The following is a 23,143-nucleotide window of genomic DNA, read 5'->3' as shown; positions in this document are numbered from 1 at the left end:
AGCATGTTTTAGATTGCTGAGTTTTTTTAGTTTGGGGGTCGTTGTCTCTCTATTCAGTTTGGATTTTGGATTTTGGAAGAGGGTGGGTTGTCCTGAAGAATAAATAAGACCGCAAATATTTTCTAAATGGATTAATTAATTTTATTAACTTATATATTTATTCAAAAGGCACAGTGTACAATTTGAGGCAAATTTGAGCATCTTGGCTTTCCAGACAATGAGCACACATCGGTTTTTAAAGCATTTTTCTCTGTTAACAGTGATGACACTTGATTTACCCCTTTGCCTTAAAAAAAAAAATCTATATAATTTAAGAGTTTTGAAAATACACTTTGTTAAAAAAAAAAAAGTTCCTTCCCCCACCTTAGTCCCCAGCCACCCAGGTCCTCTCTCTGGAGGCAAAATTCCAATTTAGGTTACAAGTACCATAGTACTTTTTCTGAATCTTTGCCATTAAAGGTTAGAATTGAAGCTTAATTAAAAACATCTCTTAATTTCACTGAAACCCCCTGGGAATAATTCTTAGAAGATCTGTAACCTTCTAATTGCTAAATGTTACTGACCCTGTAAGCACTTTATTATTGTTTTTAAGTAATGGATTAGGCAACGAGAAGGATTTTCTCCAAGCAGTTTCCGTGTGCTCCTCACCTTACACAACAGTTTTCTCCTCGGTCCCCTTCTTTTCTCCCTCATCAGCCTTTTTCCTGGGCAGTCTCACCTATTCCCATAGGCTCACAACTCCCAGATCTTGCTTTTTAATCCAATCTGACATTTCTCTGCCTTTTAATCATGTTGCTTAGGCCATCTACATTTATTATGATTATTGATAGAGTTGGATTTAAATGTGGCCTCTTAGTATTTGTTGTCTTTTTGTTTCATCTGTTCTTTGTTTCCCTTGCTTTCTTTTTCTGCCTTCTTTTGGACTGAATACTTTCTATGCTTCCCTCATATCTCCTTTGTAGACTTACTAGCTATACCTCCTCGTTTCGTTTTTCAGTTATTACTTTAGGATTTATGTTATGTATCTTTATCATAAGTCTGTCTTCAGGTAATATTATGCCACTTCACACATTGTGGACATGTTTTATTTATGTGTGTTATAAACCCCACAATACATCATTACTGCTTTTGCTTTAAACAGTCATCTTTTTTTTTTTTTTTTGGTAAAAACTTTATTGAGCTATAATTTGTATATCATACAATTCACCTAATTAAAAGGTATAGTTCAATGATTTTTAGGATATTCACAAAGATGTCCAATTATCATCACAATCAATTTAAGAACATTTTCATCACTCCAGAGGTACCTGGGTGGCTCAGTCAGTTGAGCATCTGGCTCTTGATTTTGGCTCATATCATGATCTCAGGGTTGTGGGACTGAGCCCTGCGTTGGGCTCTGTTCTCAGTGCAGCATATGCTTGAGATTCTCTCTCTTCCTCTCCCTCTACCCCTCCCCCCGCTTGAGCTCAATAAATAAATAAATAAATAAAATCTTTTAAAAAAAAGGACATTTTTATTATCACTCCAAAAAACAAAAAAACCAACAACAAACCCGTTAGCTAGTACCTACCCCCACCCCAACTTCCATCAACCTCTTTCATCCTTAGGCAATCCCTTAGCTACTTTCTATCTCTATAGATTTGCCTATTCTGGATATTTTATTTAAGTGAAATCATGTATATGTGGCCAGGGGCTGCCTGGTCCCAGCCCTATCACTCTCCTGGATCATGGCCATGGCACCCTACTGGCCTCCTTGCTTTCACATTTGCTCCCCCATGGTCTGTGTATTGTCATGCAGCACTCAGAGGAATCACCTGTCTCTGCCATCCTTTTTCTATTCCTTTTTTAAATTCTATTTCTAGTCTCTCTTTTTTTTTAAAGATTTTATTTATTTATTTGACAGAGAGAGAGAGACAGCGAGAGAGGGAACACAAGCAGGGGGAGTGGGAGAGGGAGAAGCAGGCGTCCCGCTGAGCAGGGAGCCCGATGCGGGGCTCGATCCCAGGACCCTGGGATCATGACCGGAGCCAAGGCAGACGCTTAACTGACTGAGCCACCCAGGCCCCCTCTACCCTATTCTTTTTCTGTTTCTCTCCCTGTTGGTGCCACCATTTATGCAAGTGAGATAAATATGAAATCATCTACAAATTCTCCCTGTCTTTCAGGATCTGCATCTAATTTGCCAACTAGTTCTATTTCTACTTCTTTCCTGGTTCTGGAATCCTTCCCTTCTACTCTATCCACTACTGTCTTAGTTCACTTCATCCTCCCTTATCTCTTGATCAGTTACAGCAGCTTTGTAACTTGTCACCTTGCTTCTCATCTCTTGTGCTCCTGGTCCATTCCCTGTATTACTCCCAGTTGTCTTTGCAAAGTCTGTATCTAATCACATGTGTTTTCTGTCTAAACAAACATCTTATTTCCCCCCAGCGCATACATGCCAAACTTCCTTGCCTGGCTCCTAGAGCCCACTGTTTCTGTACTCAGTCTGTCTCTCTGCTTTTCTCTCTAAACAATCCAAGACCCATAGGACAGACGCACACCCTGTTCTCTTATATCTCTCTCCCTCTGAACAAGCTGTCTTATACCTTCTACCCCTTTTTCTCTGCCTGGTGAACTCCTGCTTATTCTTCAGAGCCTGATCTAAGTGGCCCCTCCTAATGCTTTCCCAAGAGTGTTGGTCATTCCTGCTTCTCTGGCTCCATTTCGTCTTAAAATATACTCAGTTATAACCCCTGCCTCTCTGTTTGAGTATTACTTGTTTTCACTTTTGTCTGCCTTTCGTACCATGAGTCCCAAGAGAGGGACTTTATCTTATAATTTTAATTTTCCTGATTTTGTTCCAGATATTTCGTTGGTACTTAGATTGAATGAAAAGTTAACCCTATAATGTAATGGATTTTATTATGAAGAGATTGTTCTATGTAGGGATTATTTATCCAGCCTAAGAATTCTTTGATCTGTGTAGCTCTCCTGCTAAATATGTGCTAATTGGTATTTCATTTCAGATGTGAGATGGAAAAACAAATTCTGGGGCAAATCTATGGAAATTGTTCCCATTGGCACAACCCATGTGACTCTGCCAGCGTAAGTTCTTCTGTGGTTGGGAACTGCACAGAATTTAGGGCCAAGATACAGCTTTAGGAATGGGATTCCCATTATACCCCATGGTGCTGAGTATATGTTTTTTTTTTTTCTTTTAATTGGTTTGACAGTAAGTTCAAATGTAGCTCATTTTGACAAGCTCACATTTTCTTTCCTTCAAATGGGAATGCTACCTGGAAACCAAAGTTCCCTGAACAGAAGCTTTTTAAAAACTCATTTTCACTTTCTAAGAAAATCAAGAATGGTAGTTTTGCTTTAACATTGTTGTCGTACCTCACTGTCAAAATTCCTTTTAAGAAAAATATCTTGATCCTACAGGGTTTATTGATCCTCATTTATAAAGCAAAATGGCTGCGAGGGTGGCTTCTAGGGTGGGGCCAGCAGGACTCAGGTGCTCACTTACTAACTGCAAATCCTTGGGCAGGTTACTTAACCTTCCTGATCACTAGTTCCCTCATCTATAAAATGGGAATAATAAACTACCTACTTTGCAGGACTGTTGTGAAGATTAAACAGGTAATATACGTAAAGCACTGAAAAAAGTACTTGGCACAGAGCCTATGCCATGTTAAGTGTTTGGTCTTATTACCATTATCCTCACAACTGTTATATGACTCTGTAAGTGGTGCCTGAATACTTTCTCATCATAAAAAGGTTTAAGACGTGTATCTTAAGATTTATATATAAGATAGATATGTGTCTCTGCATATATACACACACACGCACGCACACACACACACAGGTATACATATGTACACATATAGATGTGTGTGTTCGTGTGTGTGTGTGTGTGTATAGAGAGAGAGGAGATTGTGAGATCACCATACCTTCCCCATTGCCTCTTCCCTTTTCTAGTCTGATGACTTAGACAAATCACCTCTGGCTCTCAGTTTTCTCCTCTGTCCAAAGAGAGAGTGGGTTTTTCCAGATCACCAGCTTCTAGTGAAATCCCTGGCAGCTTCCGGAGCGCCCAACCCTGCCTGCTGTGGCCTGCCGTGGCCCGCTGTACCCTCGTGTCTCCTCAGAGAGCGGAAGCTCACGAGGCCCAACACGGCTTCAGCCCTCAGTCAGTGTTGGTTCCGTAAACGAAGAAATGAGTAATTCATCCTGTGACTTATTTTTTTAAATAGCAATATTTGTTTGCATTTGCTGCTGGCTCTTCTGGGAATTGTTAACGTCACTGTTTCCTCCTTTTCAGCTTCGGAGATCATTTTGAGTGGAACAAAGTGACCTCTTGCATCCATAACATCTTAAGTGGGCAGAGATGGATTGAGCACTACGGAGAGATTGTCATCAAGAACCTGAATGATGACTCCTGCCACTGCAAAGTGAATTTTATAAAGGTAACCCAGGTGGCCCCTTGAGCTCGACCCTAGAAAGGCCTTGGCAGGGCTGGGGCCCGAGGGCACAGGATATCTCAGGGAACGTCTCACCTTCCCCTTGTGCCATCGGACAAACAATGCCAGGAGCTCCCTGGTGTCCCCCTTCCTAACCTCTCTCACCTGGATCAGGGCCATGGCCCCTCTGGCTTCTCTCCTTCCACTCGTATTCCGCTATGGTCTGTCCTCAAGGCAGTAGCCAGAGGGACCCTTTTAAAACATAACTCATCATGCGACAATATGCATGAAGCTTGAAGACATTATGCTCAGTGTAATCAGCCAGACACGAAAGGACAAATACTGTATGACCCCACTTGTGAGGTACCTAGAGCAGTCAGACTCATAGAGACAGAAAGTAGAATGGTGATACCAGGGGCTGGGGGGTTGGGGAATGGGATTTGGTGTTTAATGGACACACAGTTTCAGTTTGGGAAGATGAAAAAAGTTCTGGAAATATATAATGATAATGGTTGCACAGCATTGTGAATGTGTTTAATGTCACTGAATTGTATGCTTAGAAATGGTTAAAGGGATACATTTTGTTATGTATATTTTACTAGAATTTAAAAAAAGAAAGTCATGGTGTATATCACAGAAGTCCCCCCCTACAACTTCCATCTTTCCCAGTATAAAAGCCCGCCTCCTGACAATGCCCACGAGGCCCTGTGTGGTATGCGCTGCCCACCCACCCCTTATGTTCACACACGCGCACGCACACCTGCATGTATGCACCTCTGTGAACACCCAAGCCTACACATGGCTGTATGTACACACACCTGCCGATATGTGCGTAGGTGTGCATGCGCGCACGCGCACACCCACTCCTTTCTCTCCAGTCTCAGCTCCCCCCACCCCCTCCTCCCCTTCCTTCCCCACCATCCTCTCACCACACTGGCTCTTCTCTCTCCCCCTCCTTCTGCTTGGGTCCCTTTCCCCAGATCCTTCCATCATCAGCCCTGCCTTGTTAGTCATTTTCTGTCACATCCCATTCTCTTCAAAGTGTTCATTCCCACCCAGAGTTAACTTGCTCACTGTTGGTTTACTTGGGTATTTTCATTTTCTGTTCCCCTCACCCTCCTCACCATCCCTGAGTCGGGAAAAGCAAAAGCCTGATCTAATCTTGCTCACTGCTGGAGGCTGACGTCTGGAAAGGCTCATGAACATTCATAGGGTAAATGAACAGATTGGCCAAAGGCAAAAGCATGGAATAGTCTGCTTAACTTTCCAAGTGCTTTGATTCCCTTAGATTCCCCTTGCCCTTAAAAATTTCATGTATTTAGGGCGCCTGGGTTACTCAGTCGTTAAGTGTCTGCCTTTGGCTCAGGTCATGATCCCAGGGTCCTGGGATCGAGCCCCGCGTCCGGCTCCCTGCTCAGCGGGAAGCCTGCTTCTCCCTCTCCCACTCCCCCTGCTTGTGTTCCTGCTCTCACTATCTCTCTCTCTGTCAAATAAATAAATAAAATCTTTAAAAAATTTTTCATAAATTTAAAATGGTCTTAAAGGAGTATTTGCATTTAATTAAGGTCAAAATCCTAAGCAGAGAGATGAGGCTCTAATTGTGGAATTTCATGCAGTACCTCTCCGCACCACCTCTAGCTGCTGGGGGACATTATGGAGAGGTGGACTGGAGTCTGTCTTATATCCTATAATTCAGACTGGAATGTAGACAGATAAAAAGCTAATAGTGTTTAGGGTGAAATAAAAATGAACCTGCCTCGAAAACTTCACGGAGGCTCTCTGCAAAAAGAAGAAAAGGCAACCTGGAGTAGGGATATATGCCCCCATCCAGGTGAGGGCACCTGCTTCTCAGCAGCTCCCCCAAGAAAATGTGCTCGAGTCCCCTTTCTACCATCCACCTGGTACTCACACACTTAGGGCCAGAGGATCGATTTCTGTGGCTATGAGAGAGGAGGGAAGTAGAACACTGGATGTGTCCCTGGTGTTGAAAGAGAATCTGAAAGCAGATGTAGCCCTTCCCAGATGGACTGCCTTCCTCTGGGGCGTCCCACCGTATTGCCAGCATTGGATTTGTCAGCAAGTATCTGTAACAGAAAATCTGACTCCTGCTTCCGAATAAACTTAAGAGCCTGGGCAGCATTTGTTTCCCTTTTCCTCCATTTTTACATGAGTAGAGACCTCAGGTTTATGTTTCTGATGCAGCTCTGTGATGTTGCTGTCCTCTGCCCTTCCTCCCAACTTCCCCACAGACACAAAATGGGGAAATCAAACCACCAGAATATGGCCCCAAAATGTTGCTCAACTTTATTGGCTTCCAAATATGGATTCTGTTTTGGATGAAAATAGCACTAGGAGTTTTGATTTATGAAGTAATGCCTTCCATTCTTTCGTAGAGATTTTTTAGGGCAGCCAGGTAGTTGGGAGACTCGGGGAAAAATCCACTCTAGGGAGTTCGACCCCCCTCTGCTGGCCAGCTTGCGGTACTGTATAAAACCCACAAGGCTGAGCTGGATTGTGCTGCTCTCAGATCAGGACCAATCCACAGGGTGAATATGGGTCGCATCACGTTCCAGTGGATTGGATGAACAAATCTAGTTTGGGGGAGAAATGGTGGGAGAAACAGAAAATTGGTTGCTTTACAAAGGAGCCTCCTTTATTGGTTTACAAAAGACTGTCTAGTTCCTGTCGAGAAAAAATATATATGAGTTACTTTTCTCTGAAATTGTAATAGTCAGAGCCATGGTGACATCCACAGAACAGCTATTCCCGGGCGGGGGGGTGGGAGGGGCTTAAGAGCCAACCGCATTACTTGGCCAATGTGTAAGACCTGAGCCTTTCCTTCTGATGTTGTATGTAACAAAGGTAGGGGGGAGAAACCTGTATCTCTCACAAATGTTGATTGTTGCGTTGCAAACTATAAATAAATAAAGGGTTAGATGTTAATTTTTATTAAGTAATTAAAAGTATGATTTTAAAAAAAGCCAGAACCTGGAACTGGCAAATTATATGCAATGTAGACTCATTCCTATGGGTTTTTTTTTCTTTACTTTTGTTTTTCTCTTAATATCTATAATAAGTTGACTCCAAAGTACTAAACCGCTAACTCTCATTTGAATCCTAGGCGAAATACTGGAGCACTAACGCCCGTGAGATTGAAGGTACAGTATTTGACAAGAATGGAAAAGCGGTGCATCGGCTCTTCGGGAAATGGCACGAAAGCATCTACTGCGGTGGCTCCTCTTCATCCGCTTGTGTCTGGAGAGCGAGTCGGTACCCCGGTTAATCAGTCTCGGGCCAGGGGTCGGGGGGCATGGCCAGAGGAACTGCGGACGGGCTGGCATCAGTGTCTGCCGTCCAGGGTCTCCAGCCTCTGCCTGCTTTGAACTCTGTTCGAGCAACCAGCCCTTCTTTCATTCACCAGTCCTATCTCAAACTCATCCTTGTGCTTCTCACCGACACCTCAGGTGGTCTGCTAGGTCCTGGGTTCTTCATCCCAGAACAAAGCCATTGCTCATCCACGGTTACTCTCTCCGAGGAAGTCTTCCGGGCTACACACATCACTCCTGTGCCTATCCTGGGTGTTGAGAAGGAGTGGCAGTGAAGTACAAGAGGTCATTCTAGAGTAAGAATGAATAAAGAGAAAACTTACTAGACAAGAAGAGTGACCTGGGGCTCCTATAAAAGTTAGGGGTCTCCCAGATTCACCCAATACCATTAGCCACTCTGGTCTCTCTTGTAATTCTAGAAAATACTGAGCCCTTGAAGCAGCTATGGGGAGGGCTAGGGAAGCCAAACCTTCATAACATGGCCCCCAAAACATTTTAAGACTTTGTCCACCTCCTAATCTGATAAGTATATTTCCAAGTCTTGGCCATATTATAAATGATTGTTCTGAGATACCACCATTAGTATGCTTTAGGCTGATCAAAATAAGACAAAAAGACCATTCTAATAGTAACTTAAACCATTAGGATGTGTGCTATTACTTAACAAGTAAGGGGTTGGATGGCCCCACGGTTGTTAATACAGGCAACGTACCTGTGTCAAGAGCACAGACCACGGACGACACATTCCTCCACTCCCAATATGGCAGTGATGTGTCCCCTCATGGATGTAAAACACTTATCATGATTCAATATCATATCCCCATGTGACAGGTCAGTAAGCAGGAGAAAAGCGAGAACAAAAGAGTTGTCTTCTCTTGTGCCTTTTTTTCAGGAAATATTTACTAGGATTCCCCAGCAAATGTATCATTAAGTCTTGTCAGCCTCAAGTGGGTCCAAACCCATCCTTGAGCCAGTCAGGGGCAACTGGATAGGCAGAAGAGATTCAGATGGGCTTAGATTCACCCCCAAGGGAGGACACAATGCCATATGAACAGATCAGTTTCCCATTAGCAAGTTAAGAAAGGGAAATAACTGTCGGGTAAGCAACCAATAGTGTCTCTGTCACTGGGTAGCAACCATATATGGTCACAGAGGTGGCCATGAAGCCAGAATGAATCGGCATCAGTGGCCACCTTCCAAGCTTTAGAAGTTCAGAGAGACACTGCCCTTTGCTTAAAGTATGTATCAGAGATGAAAATTGCCTTCCTCTTTGGGATGTTAAAGTAGCGCCTTGACAAAGCACACGGTGGGTGTGAGCTGTTACGCTTGTTGTTGCTCACGGACTTTGTGTTTCTGCCTTGGCCATGAGCGTCACTGGACCATCTTCAAGAAGAACCACTGTCTTTACTCCAGTGGTTGGGAGACTGGGCTGGATTTTTGAAGGCACAGTAGGAAGCTTTGCTACGATTTTCATGACTAGGATACATGGAAGATTAGAGTTAAAATTAGACAGAAAGGACTCCTAAAGCTTGGAAAACTGGGTTTGCAGAATAGTTCATGGAAAGTGTTTGTATTTGTACATGAGAGTAACTCTTGCTAGGCTAGGAGTGGATTTTATTAGCCTGCATTTGATTGACTCAATATGTAAACTTGGTATTTTTAGCTTGATTTTTAGCTGGGATTCAAGTTAGAGCAATACACTTGGATTAGACCACTTGGGCTGCTATAACAAATACCACAGATTGGGTGGTTTAAACAACAGAAATGTGTTTTCTTACAGTTCTAGAGGCTGGGAAATCAAAGACCAAGGTGCTGGCAAATTTGGGTTCTGGTGAGAGCGTGTTCTTGGCTTGCAGACAGCCGCTAGATCAGGGCTGCACCCGTTCGACCTTATTTAACCTCAATTCCTTTCTTAAGACTCCTTCTCCAAATACAGCCATACGAAGGGGTAGGGCTTCAACATACGAATTTTTGGAAAGATACAAACATTCAGCCCATGACACTGCCCCTGCCCCCCCCAAACCACACCCTTCTTACATGTAAAATATTTATTCCACCCTAACAGCCCCCTAAATCTTAACTCATTCCAGCGTCAACTCTAAAGTCTAAAATCCAAAGTCTCAGCTAAATATCATCTAAATCAGGTATGGGTGAGACTTGAGGTATAATTCATCTTCTCCAGCCGTGAACCCGTGAAGCCAAAATGTGCTTCTAAATACAATGGCAGGACACGCGTAGGATAGACGTGCCCATTCCAAAAAGGAGAAATAGGAAAGAAGAAAGGGGTGATGGCTGCCAGATAACTCCAAAACCCAGTAAGAAAAATGTCATTAGAGGCGCCTGCGTGGCTCAGTCATTAAGTGTCTGCCTTCGGCTCGGGTTATGATCCCAGGGTCCTGGGATCGAGCCCTGCATCGGGCTCCCTGCTCCGCGGGAAGCCTGCTTCTCCCTCTCCCACTCCCCCTGCTTGTGTTCCCTCTCTCGCTGCCTCTCTCTCTCTGTCAAGTAAATAAATAAAATCTTTAAAAAGAAAAAAAGCAAAATGCCATTAGATCCTAAGACAGCAGATGATAATTTTTTGGCTCGATGCCCCGCCCTCTGGATCTGCTGGGGCAGAGGCCCTGCTCCCAAGGCCCCCAAGGCTCTAGGTGGTGGCAGCACGGCAGGTTGAAACTGCAGCAGTGGCCCCACCCTTTGAAAGGTGGAGGCAGCCTTCCCCCCTGGGCCTGTGTAGTCTGGGCCTGTGGTGGGAAGGGCAGCCTTGATGATCTCTGAATCACCTTCACTCGTTCTTCCCTTTTCTTGAATGATAACAACATGTTCGCCGCTGGAGAGCTGGATAGTCCCATCCTGTAGAATGGCAGTAGTCCAACAGCCTTACTTCATTCGGTCCCATTTTCTCTGTCCCCTTCACATCAGGCAGCATTTCTGCTGGTGTAATCCCATGTTTACTCCTGGCTTCAGCTGAACTAGATTTAAATTTAAATATGTAAGATTTGGAGGGACAAGAGTTGGTAAAAAGAAGGGCAGGCATGGAAGAAAAGAATAACCTTCACTTGCTATGGGTTCCACACTAGTCTAGGAACTAGACAGAGTTCCAGGAGGATTTGATATCTCTTAAATGAAAAATGGATTCTCCAGAGTGAGAGTCTTGTTTGTCTGGAAAAAATGGACCCAGAGTTCTTTTTAATGTGTTTATTTTATTTTTTTTAAAGACTTTATTTATTTCACAGGACACAGCGAGAGAGAGAACACAAGCAGGGGGAGTGGGAGAGGGAGAAGCAGGCTTCCCGCGGAGCAGGGAGCCCGACGCGGGGCTCGATCCCAGGACCCTGGGACCATGACCTGAGCCAAAGGCAGACGCTTAATGACTGAGCCACCCAGGCGCCCCTTAACGTGTTTATTTTTGTAACAAATTATTTTTATAGCTTACACAGTACAAAAACTTCATGGCATTACATGAATTCCCTATATGGCTACACGAAAAAGGTCTGATCCTTGTGGGTAGAAGAAAACTTCTAGAGAAAAAGATTTATAGAGGAACATTCACCACCAGTTTGTTAGCCAGAATACTTTACTAGAAATGGGAGGATTTAGAGCTGAGAGAGAAAAATTATAGCTGATCTGAGATGAAAAAGGTGAAGGAATTGAAATGTAATGTAAATGGAAGGCAAGTTAGAGATGAATGATTTCTTTTTCATTTAGATCCCATGCCAAAGGGCTATGAGCAATATTACGGCTTCACACAGTTTGCCCTGGAATTAAATGAAATGGACCCATTGTCAAAGTCTTTATTACCACCTACTGACACTCGATTTAGACCAGACCAAAGGTAAGCACTTTTTAAAAGATCTTTATCTCCAGAGATGGAAAACTCCTTATGAAAAGTCTTACTAACAACTCCCAGACCGAGAGAGAGAGTGTCATCAGGAGTAGAGGCCTCAGGGGCCTTGAAGCAATCATCTCCTGGAAGGAAGGGAGCCCAGCTTAATTCTACATGTGGCCTGACCTTTATTCATCAGTAGAGCCTTATTTCTATTGAAATAACCGAAAAAGTGTTTCTTTTTAAGAGTTTTATTGCATACAATAATACAGAACTTATTGTGTATCTGAAAGAGTGAAAAGCACCCAGCTCCCTTACCCCTCAGATTTAAATTACTTTGGTGCACAGAAATCTAACTTCTGATCCTACGTTTGCTGGCAATAAGCTGTGTAAACTTTCCTAGTCTCGGTTTCCTATTTATTTCCTGTAAAATGGACATAATTATCTCTGCCCTTGGGCCTAATTTAAGACTCCAAACCCAGAAAGGAAAAAAATATGTATTTGATTTTATTTAAGAAAAAGAAAAACACCCTTCTTCATGGCAAAGTAAAATATATATATATACATTTATATATATTTTTATCTTTTATTTTTTATATTTTGTGTGTATATGTATTATATACATAAGTGTACATAATACATATATATACATACCCAGAATTAAATAGATAAATGACAAACTGAGAAATCTATATTTGCAACTCATTGCATGAATTGGTTCCAGAAATCAAGATGAACTCATTAAAAATGACATAGGAAAATGAACTGTTCACAAAATAGGAACTGCAGCTCTCTCGTAAACCTATGAAAAGATGCTCAGTCTCACTGAAAGAAATGCGTATGTTGAAAAACATGTTGACATACCAATTCTTCACCTACCAGCCAGCAAAGATTTAACAACAGTCTGGTGTGCTCTGAGGCTCCTGGGAAAGGGCGTGGTGAGGAGGCAGGGGAGAGAGATGGGGACGAAAGGGACAAATTCCTTTTTATAGATACAATGTTTTGAACCACGTATGTGTCACCAGTTCCACAAAGAATATCTTCCCTAACTGCCACAAAATAACCATTTTTAGGGTCAGAGAGGGTTCTTATGGATAGGGAAGCATATTGAATCTCCAGTTGTAGACACATAATTCGAGTAGTCACGATGACAGTGTTTTCTTGGAATTTGTGTTCCGTGATTTTCCCCCTTACTGTCCCAGGTTCCTCGAAGAAGGGAACGTAGAAGAGGCTGAAATACAAAAGCAGAGAATCGAACAGCTGCAGAGAGAAAGGCGGCGGGTCTTAGAAGAAAACCGCGTGGAGCACCAGCCCCGGTTTTTCAGGTGCGTGCCCCCATCGCGCGGGTCCTGGGCTGACAGGGACTGGCGGCACCTGAGGCTTCTGGATGAAGGGAGGGGGCGCCCCCATCCCCTCCCCACATGCGAGCGTTCTTGGCATCTTTCTTGCTCCGGAGTGCTAAAACCTCTCCGCTGGAGCAATGGCACGTGCACAGGGTCTAATGCTTGGTTTGCAGAAGTTCCAAAACACTTCAGTTTGGATGTGGAACATTTACTATTCATTTTAAAATAACTTGCCATTCAAGGATTTGTTAAAAGTAGACGTAAGGATTTAGAAGGGGCATCAGAGACCATCAGTGCTCCACCCCCTCTTTCATAGTAACTGAGAAGAAATCTACAGAAGGCCCCAGTGAAATGTCCTGGACTGGGGCCTGGCCCTCCTGCCTACACGCCAGGGCTCTGTACGGTTTGGGGGGCGTTTTTGTTTGTTCCTTAAAAAAATAAACAAACAAATGAGGCCCACAGAGGAAAGCAGCTGGATTCTTGCCCTGCCAGTTCCACCCCTCTCTTACTTTCAGAGCAGCCAGGGCTTTGTTGTTTGGGTTTTTTTGTTTTTGTTTTTGGTGGTCATTGTGTTTTAATGGACAACAGGAATTAGCTCCTCATCTTGCAGCAGCAGCAATAAAGTATGTATTCCAAAACGGCAAAATAGCAATAAGTGATGTTTTATCCCCCAAAATATTATGGTTTTTCCCCCTAGAGTCATTGTGGATTTTGTCAGGTCCCTTCTGATCATTTCCACAAACTCCGGTTACACGCAAATGAAGATTATTCAACTGGCCAGAGTTTCATCCCAAAATATTCATAACTTTGTTTAAATATTCTATTTATTTTTATTTTTTTATTTATGTTCAATTAGCCAACATATAGTACATCATTAGTTTTTGATACAGTGTTCAATGATTCATTGGTTGTGTTTAAATATTTTTAAAAACAAGACACCTTAAACTATCTTTTTAAAAGGCAAGAGATAGATAAATGGAGAGATGAACAGACTGATCCATTGATTTACTGATAATTGATAGACATACACATGTACCCTTAAGTAGGCCAATTCTTTTTTTTTCTTTCATAAATCATCTAGTGTCATTTTTAAACAAGGGAAATTACATTTATAAAGATGTTCACTGCAGTATTTTTTAGGATCATTAAAACTGGCGGGCCTTTCGGCCGGAACCGCCATCTTCCAGTAATTTGCCAAAATGACCAACACAAAGGGAAAGAGGAGAGGTACCCGCTATAGGTTCTCTAGACCTTTTAGAAAACACGGAGTTGTTCCTTTGGCCACATACATGCGAATCTATAAGAAAAGTGATATTGTGGACATCAAGGGAATGGGCACTGTTCAAAAAGGAATGCCCCACAAATGTTACCATGGCAAAACTGGAAGAGTCTACAATGTTACTCAGCATGCTGTTGGCATTGTTGTAAACAAACAAGTTAAGGGCAAGATTCTTGCCAAGAGAATTAATGTACGCATTGAGCATATTAAACACTCAAAGAGCCGAGACAGCTTCCTGAAGCGTGTGAAGGAAAATGATCAGAAAAAGAAGGAAGCCAAAGAGAAGGGTACTTGGGTTCAACTGAAGCGCCAGCCTGCCCCACCCAGAGAAGCACACTTTGTGAGAACTAATGGAAAGGAGCCTGAACTGCTGGAACCCATTCCCTATGAATTCATGGCATGATAAATGTAAAGAAAATAAAAGACCTCAAGACTAAAACAAAACAAAACAAAACAAAACAAAACAAAAACTTGCGGGTAACTAAGCTGTCTCAAGAACTAGGGAGAGAGAGTCATCAATTCGACCTAATGTGAAAGCATCAAAAATGACTTCACAAAGTCTGTGGAGCTCTATGGAAAAGGAATTGACATTTAAATACAAACTATAAAACGTTACGTAGGCTGTTGTGGCAACCGTCTAGAATGGAATGGAAAAGGACCAAACACGGCTACAGCCAGGTGGCCTTAGCTATTTTTCCTCTGGATTGTCTGTGAAATTATCAGAGTATCAGATGGGGCAAAGGGCTGGAGAAAAGGCAAGAATCCTCAGCAGTAGTGGTCCTGGCAAAGAGGTGACCGAGAGGCCCGGCAGAGGGAATTCCAAGTGGAAACTAGAGTTGGGACAGAGCCGGGCTCCTCTGGGTCATAAGTAAAGTGTCTGATAGGCAGACCGGCTCCTTTTAGACACATCCCTTTATTAGAAGAGGGAAACCAGTGTGACAAAAATCTGTGTCCCCGAGAGCATAGGAAAACAGGCACTGTCCGCTTTTGCTTCTAAAACATATGAAATATCAGACAAAGTTACAAATGAATGCGCTCTTTGACATCGCAGTTCTGCTTACAGGAATTTTTAATGTAACTATACTCACGTGCATACAAAATTACATATTGGTGTGTGTCTATCATATTATTATTAACATATGTCTCTGATAGCTAGAGATTAAAAACAACCTCCTAAAGGCTCACCAGTAAGGTACCTGTTAAATTGTGGTCCATTTCTACAATGGAATATCATGCAACTGTTTAAAAAGAAATCAGGATTCCCTACTGCCAGAGTCACCAAACTTTTCCTATAAAAGACAAATGGTAAATATTGTTAGCTTTGCAGGCTGTAAGGTCTTAGGGGTAATTACCCAAGCCCACTGTGCAACATAAAAGCAGCCATAGGCGATAGTGAAGCGAATGGGCATGGTGGTGTTCCAATAAAAAGGGATTAAGATTAAAGGGGGATCTACCTATAAATAAGTCACTGAGATGAACAACACAGCACAGGGAATATAGTCAATAACATTATAATAACGTGTGGTGGCAGATGGTGACTACACTTGCTGTGGTGACCACTGATATAATGACATGTATAGACCCGTTGAATCAATATGTTGTATACCTAAAACTAATATAACATTGTATGTTAATTATACTTCAATTTAAAAAAAAAAAACCAATAATACGAAGATAGGCAGAAGGCTGGATGTGGCCCTTGGGCTAGTTTGCTGACCTTATTGTGACAATGGAAAATGATCTCCAGGAGATGTTGTTATGTCAAAAACTCGGGTTTTTGTCCCTACCTATGGGTAGGACGCCATACAGGGCTGTCATTGTGTAAAAAAATGGGAGAGGGGTGGAGTGTGGATGTGGATGTGTGCATGCTCATACATGCGTGAAAGTTCTCTGAAAGAATGAAGCTTCTAAGATCGTTGCCTCTGAAGAAAAAGGACTGGAGTCTGGGAGATAGGAATAGAAAGAAGGCTTTTACTATCCACGCTTTTGGACCTTTTGAATTTTTATCTATTTAATATATTATCTATTCAAATAGGGAACCAAGGCTATTCTCTCCTGACTCTTATGTCTTCCAATTCCTTCTGTTTTTAATGCTAACTTATAACTTGATTTGAACAACCTGGTTGATTTGTAGCTTTTACAGAGTCACACCCAAGGTGGTGGCCGTCATCCCAGCCGTGTTTTATGTATGACAGACTCTTCCCTTATCCATGCTTCTCTCAGAAGCACCGTTTTTCGCAGCCTCTAAGTTTGGAAGAAGCCGAAGTCCGAAGTAAAATGGTTTCCGGGCTTCCCGTTCCCTCACCGTCCCCGTATGAGACTGTCAGGGATAATTGTATATGCACGTGGAATGACGGCCAGGCCCGGGGGCGTGGGGGGGGGGGGGGAAGAAAAGAGAGAAAGGGAAAGAGGGGGTATGACAATATTTTCAATAGCCTTCAAGAAATTCTTTTTAGGGCGCCCGTCTTCGGCTCCGGTCGTGGTCCCGGGGTCCTGGGATCGAGTCCCGCATCGGGCTCCCTGCTCCGTGGGAAGCCTGCTTCTCCCTCTGCTTCTCTCTCTGTCTCTCATGAATAAATAAATAAAATCTTAAAAAAAAAAAAAAAAAGAAATTCTTTTTATCTTTCACAGGAAATCCAATGATGACTCCTGGGTGAGCAACGGCACCTATTTGGAACTTAGAAAAGATCCTGGTTTTTCCAAACTGGACCATCCTGTCTTATGGTGAAAAAGGAAAGCAGAGTGATACACCCTTCTACTTCTCCTGTGTTTGCTTTCTGAAGCTACACACCCGTGTCTGTGTATTTAAAAGAAATTATTTAGAATGATCACCTGTGCTTAGCTTAGCATTGTAAGTATTTAAGTATGTATTTTCTTCAGTAGGTTTCTTTACAATTTCAAATGTTATCACGATTGTTTATATGAATGTAGAACACCTTGATATTTCATTTTCTATATAAACTATTTAATAAAAATGAAAGATTGAATGTTCACGTGTGGGTTAAAAAAGAAGCTTTAACACTAACTTTCCAAAGGTTAGGAAAATTCAAATTAAATTTATGCCTTATAAAATTGTGTTGGAGAAAAAAATCTCTCTCTCCCAGGTGCATTAAAAAATACGAATACCCAGGGTTACTCACTCATGCTTGCGTAAGCTACCCAGGTTTAATTTGGTAGCTCAGATATCTTTTTGCCTCCGACAGCTCTTGAATTGCTCATACAGAACAATTCTGCTGGTGCTGGAGTCTGAAGAATATTTGCATTTGCATTTTGGTGGTTGGGAGGATGGTATAAGATTAGTGGAATGTGTGTTTTTTATATCAGATAGATACAGCACCTTCCTGAAGAGGAGAAAGCATTTGAGCTCATCCCTCCCTAGAGGTGTATTGCCTTATGTGCAAAATTGTACCCTGTTATGCAGAGAAATTGTCATCAGTCGGAGAAATTCCCATTAATTAAATGCTATAGTGGCATCCCAGAGACACAGTAGGAAATTTCTCCTTAGTGAGAACTGAACTCTTGACAAGTTAAACTGTTTTCCGCTTCTCACTCCCACCCCCATGTTCCCAACACTTCACCACAGCTCTGTTGAGTATGGAATGTTCCAGTTTAGCCTAAAACGTACAGTGCATTCCACACAACAGTTTGACTTTCTAACAGTTTAGCAAAATAACTGATTATTTTAAATAACTCAACAAGTTTTTCCTAAATACTGTTTTGGTATTTTCTACCTCTTAACACCATATTTTAGATCTTGTATAAAAAGTTTGACCACCTGCCTTATAGACAAATGTAGAGAATTGATGTTCTTCCTTTGTGTTGTGTTCTGATAAAAGTTTTACCTCTTTCCTATACTTTCTTCTTACTCACTTCACTCTTGTGAGTTTTGCAGCAGTCTTAAATAATACAGATTGTAACTACTAAAAGGGGAAACTTTGTTATTTTAAATGTTACTTTAAAGTACAATAATACAATTTGTGCAGTAGTTGAAGTGTGTTATCAAAGCAATGCCAACTTCTGCCCAGATTACATTAAAACCAAAGCCTAATTTTTAAGCCTTTTACTCTAATGTCCATAATGATCCTATGGAATATCAAGTATAATGGTGTAGTAAAAAGATTTCTCCAGAAAACACTTACGGATATTTAAAACATTTCAGAGCATGTAGAATTCTATGAATGAAAAGTAGAATAAATAATGGTAAAAAAGAATGCATGATTTTTTCAGTGTCACACCAAATAACCAAGTAGTTGGACAGCATTGCATTTTCAAAATGGAGAGTTTTAAAGTGGGTCACTAGCCTTTTGGAATCTGCAAGTGATTAGCATTTAAAAACAATAAATGGCTCATTAAATATTACATTCATTCCTTCCAAATCAAGAAGTCAAGATGAATACAATGTGAATATCATTTCCATTCCTAAGCAGTTTCGATGACACAATCAAATTCTTTGGTATATGTGCTTTGTTCTTTTCTTTTCAAGCATGTATCCAAATTCTCCTCACAGACAGGAAAAAGCAGGCTGTAGATTTAAGGATACTCAAGGGAAAACCAAATCTAGTTTTCACATTATGAAGGAAAATGTAGACTTTTAGCAATACTGACTACTACATAGGCCTCCTCTAGAAGCTGGCTCACAAAAGACAAAAAACAAAAACAAAAAACCCAGCACAAAAGCAAGACATGCAGCCTGAATGGATGTAGCTCTGTCAGACAGTATCTGGAAATTTTTTAATTGCCCCACTGCTGTTATTTCAATTGACTTTATGCTTTATTTTGGAATCACAAGGATAAATGGACCAAATACCACCATTGTAGTCATCTTATTTGAGATGGAAGTGGTGATAAATTAGAATATGATATGGAACTATATGCAAATTTAAAAAGCTATGAGTCAGTACCAGCCCTATAAAAGGGCATTTCTGAAATTTAAACAGCTAGTGATGCATCCTGTTATTATAGTCTTAAAGCTACCTTGAGGGGGAAATGGCTCCTTCCTTCCTTCAGTCCCTATCCTCAATAGCACCTTCCCATCTCATTTGTATTTCTGGGGCATTTTCTACTTTTAAGACAAAGAAAACCGAACCGTGGCATTCTTTGGGAAGAATGGAGGGAGATTTTAACTTTCTGGACTTTGAAAACCCCAATTCAGTCATTGCAGTCACCACACCATCTGAGATACATGCTTTAACCTCCATTTTCTTCCTGATTATTCCAACCCAAATTGATGACAAATTAACATATATATTCTTGGAAAGGGGACCGTGGGCAGTCGACTACCTTGTACTTCATACGTGCCTGTGGCCTCTATCGATTACCCCAAGCTGCAGGAGATCATTCTGGAAGAGTCCAGCAGCCTCCTGCATAGCCTGGCAGCAGATGCCTTCCTGCTGCAGGCGCCAGAGCCTCAGCTGGTATGTCCTGGAGTCAGATGTAATCATCCGAATCCTAGCGCGATTCTCCCTGCTGTTCACCTCCCAGAAGTCAGGCCGCTTCCGGGACTAACTAAACAGCCAGAGTGCACTTTAAGGCAACAGTCCAGTCCTCCATCAAGTCCCTAGAGTGCCCCAATAGCCCACAGTCTTTGTGTGCTTCCTGTGGGGCTCTCTGGAAGAGAAAAATATACAAGCTAAAAACAAAACAAAACATCTCTTCATGTTTACTTCATTTGAACTGCTGCTTTTCTCATATTCTACCTTTAATTACTTCCAGTAAATCACTTGCTTGGGCTTCAAGGACTGTTCCTCATCTGTATTTTCCAGATTTATGATGAACGGTCTTGTTCTACTATAAACAGTGTCAGCCCTAAAAGGAAAAGAATTAAGTTTTTATTTGGCTATTGAACCTTGTTGTAGGCCTACTCCATAGTCAATGAGTTAGTTATATTATGCCCTCAAGCTATCATAGAATTTTCTCCGGCCTTTTAGTTACAAGTAGGAGCAATAAAGTTGTTCTTATGATGTTAGGAATAATAGTTCCAACGTATTGGCATAACTCATTTGAATGTCTTTCATTTTGATATTAACATTGGCATAAATCTATTTTTGCTACCAGATGATAGCTATTTTCATGCGCTCAACTTCCCTCTGCCTTGTATAAGTCTGTTGCTTGGTGTTAGTCTTTATTTTTCTGTGTTGGAAATATTTATCACACGAGTATCTGTAAATCATGACAGAAAATGCAAACCATTTTCTGAGACTTTTGGGTTACACAATGATAAGTTGCTAATGATGATTTTATCTTCCTCCATTACCCTCAGAGGATACTTTAAAAAAAAAAAGATACCTGTTAATCTTCTCTCTAGCTGTGTGTAAGCTCATTTTCTGTTTAAATCCCACCCTTCCGCCCATATACCCCATTCTCCCCGAAAAGTTCGTACTCGTTTGTTTATCCCCCTCATGTAGCTAGTTGACGGTGAATAAACAACATGGAAAAAGGGCCACCTTTGTCTTTGTTTTTCCAGGTTAATGGGTATTAGTGGCTGCTGAAGGGGATCAAAACGCTAAGCTGGGCTCTTTTGTGGAAGAAACATGCCTGGTTATCTAAAGTGATAGAGATTTGAAATAAGAATACCCTGGGACATAAACTGGGAAACCATAAAGTTGAATACTACAAATGTAGGTCCCTGAGCCCTTAGGAGGGGGACCTGAGGCAGCTGGAGCCCCAGACAGCCCCCAAGGAGCGCCCCGTGTTTACCGCAGCAGACTAAGGAAAGAGGTGGTTCTGTGTGCCCTAACATGCAAAAGGGGAACGCTGACTGCTCATACCAACTTAATGGCCCTTTTGAATGACTGACTTCGTCTCCTCCTCCCATATGCAAGTTGTGTCCTTTGCAATGCCAGGAACATTCTTAGCCTTCTCTAAAGACCCACCCGATTCACTGACATGTATCATGGCACACGAGACACCGGATCACAGAATTATGTGCATAAACTCACATCTCTGTATTCCTAAAAACGCTTAAAGAGACAATCAAAAACAATTTATGAAACTTGATTGGATCCTGGCTTAAAAGAAAAGAAAAATAAGCTATAAAAGACATTTTGAAGATAATCAGTGAAATTTGCATATAAAAACAATGAAATTCTTGCCAATTTTCAAATATGTGTTGTTGATATTGCCTGTTGATCTGAATCAAATCTGTCATCAGAGGAGGACCATTTTCCAACATTATTCAAAATAGGGTTATGAACACTAAAGAAAATCTTAACAAGCAACCTCAGAATATTTTAACATGTTAGCCATTGCTGAAATAGGTCTTAAAGCATCCTGAGGTGTCAGCCTTGAGGAGGCAATCAAATCTGGAGGTACGGGTTCCAGGCCATTGGTTTACAAACTTAGGCATACAATTTTCTAGTCATACCAATGGAATACCAGCACTAACATGCTTGATGGCCATGAGTAACCCGCGAATCGGGACATCACCGTCCTCCACACCCAGACAAGGGTTTCTTTTCATGGACTTAGTACTTGGGGTCCCTGCAGGAAACCGAATCTAACTCCGGTAGTTCAAGAGAAGAAAATGAAGGGACTCCTTGCGGGCTTCTAGCAGGTTGAAGGCATATTAGCAACAGCAGGAAGTTGTGACCACCCCCCGGAAGTAGCTGGAGCTTCAAAGAGGGGAAGGGCCGCCGGGGAGCTGGAGTGGAGGGACGTTCGGCCTCTGCTAGAAAATCCAGCCCAGAGGAAGTTAGAACTATCCCAATCTCTGTCTCCTCTGGCCTCCATCCTGGTGGCCGAACCCAGGTAAGCCCAGAACCAACAGCGCTGTCCTTAGAGCTCAGCCCCCAGGGCAGGGCAGCCGGGCGCGGGGGGAGGGTGGAGGGTGGGGAGTGGGGGGGCGGGGGGCGACGGCGCAGCAAACAGAAGAACAAGCACCTGGATCTTATATTGAGTGGAGGAGTTCACATCTGGGCTTTGAGAGGGATCTTCAGTAAGTAAATAGGCTTAAAAGCCTTTTTTTTTTTTTTTTTTTGAGAGGATAGAATTTGTTAAATTGTCTTGGCTCCTAGTTATTTTACCAAGGATGAATTATAATTAACTGTGCTTTAAAAAAACAAAAAACAAAAACACACACAAACTCTGGTTCTCTGTGATATGGTTGTTGTCAAATTTTTGATGAGCTAAGGGCAGCTTCTCTTTATTAAATGCCATAATTTAAACAGATACCGGACTAGGAAAGATCGATCAACTTCAGCAGTGATTCTCAAATCTGGATAATGTGCTGGTGGGAGTGATTTTACACACACACACACACACACACACACACACACACACACACACACTTCCCAGACAGCCCCACATACTCTGTTCACCTCTGTTCACCAGCATTTGCTCACCACTGAGCTGGGACACCACCTTCTAATTTTGTGATTGTTCTGGGTCTTTAAAAGTAGCATGTTGGTAACAACTATGTTTCTTTTTATGAAATGTTATATATTGCTTTTGTACCATCTTGGAAATGTCAAGATAAGGGCCTTGTCACCTCTTTCTCCTGTGACGCCTCATGGGTACTTTAAAAGGGGCTTGCACACAGACAGCAGTCAGCAGCCGGGATGGATTCTTTGAAAAACATTGGCCCAGCCAGGAGTGGTCCCAGACACTGGGACTACGCAGTCCTCCACCTTGAGGAGCTTCCGGTATGGTGCGGAGCCAGTAGGTTGGTCAACAACCAGTGTGGTAAGAAAGGCTCTATATACAGGGTGCCGACGTGATGAGGGGAGAGGTGATGGGGCCTCACAGACGTTCGCTGAAAGGAGGGCCACACCTCAGACGGTGAAGAGAACAAGAGGGCTTGGTGACAGGGAAGGCTAAGGCTGAGGGGTGGGAGGGGGACGTGCCACGTATGACTCACAGTTCCTCTCCAAGCCAGTGAAGCTACAACACTGCTTCCCAGCTAACATCACAGTGAAATTTTTGATGTGTCACGG

The 23,143-nt window shown here is 42.2% G+C and overlaps 2 protein-coding genes across 8 annotated transcripts in view; both read left to right on the top strand.

Annotated features, from left to right (window-relative positions):
• The window catches only part of OSBPL3 (oxysterol binding protein like 3), a 170,253-nt gene extending 149,602 nt beyond the window's left edge, over positions 1 to 20,651 (top strand). For 6 of the 7 annotated variants that reach the window (XM_028119279.2, XM_028119275.2, XM_028119274.2 and 3 more), the window contains 6 exons: positions 3,009 to 3,087; positions 4,304 to 4,448; positions 7,564 to 7,708; positions 11,474 to 11,600; positions 12,794 to 12,916; positions 16,845 to 20,651. In XM_028119279.2, coding sequence (XP_027975080.1) covers positions 3,009 to 3,087; positions 4,304 to 4,448; positions 7,564 to 7,708; positions 11,474 to 11,600; positions 12,794 to 12,916; positions 16,845 to 16,941 — 716 coding nt within the window. In that variant the 3' untranslated portion in view covers positions 16,942 to 20,651. Of the gene's footprint in view, positions 1 to 3,008; positions 3,088 to 4,303; positions 4,449 to 7,563; positions 7,713 to 11,473; positions 11,601 to 12,793; positions 12,917 to 16,844 lie in introns of those variants that run through there. The other variant, XM_088018627.1, reaches the window with a different exon arrangement.
• On the top strand, positions 14,093 to 14,620 carry LOC114221154 (large ribosomal subunit protein eL21). The gene has a single exon (XM_028119280.2). It carries the CDS (start codon positions 14,134 to 14,136, stop codon positions 14,614 to 14,616), a length of 483 nt encoding a protein of 160 aa, XP_027975081.2. The 5' UTR covers positions 14,093 to 14,133; the 3' UTR covers positions 14,617 to 14,620.
• Positions 20,652 to 23,143: the final 2,492 nt, after the last annotated feature.

Source organism: Eumetopias jubatus, unplaced genomic scaffold (genome assembly GCF_037043125.1).
Source record: "Eumetopias jubatus isolate StellerSeaLion01/CBP00866 unplaced genomic scaffold, mEumJub1_p1.0 scaffold_14, whole genome shotgun sequence".
NCBI classification, from domain to species: Eukaryota; Metazoa; Chordata; class Mammalia; order Carnivora; family Otariidae; genus Eumetopias; species Eumetopias jubatus.
The sequence above is the reverse complement of the archived record's forward strand: the minus strand, read 5'-3'. Positions and strand labels throughout refer to the sequence as shown.

What these genes read in the sequence shown, in the direction of transcription:
- LOC114221154 (XM_028119280.2), top strand. Translation starts at nt 14,134, where the DNA reads ATGACCAACACAAAGGGAAAGAGGAGAGGTACCCGCTATAGGTTCTCT.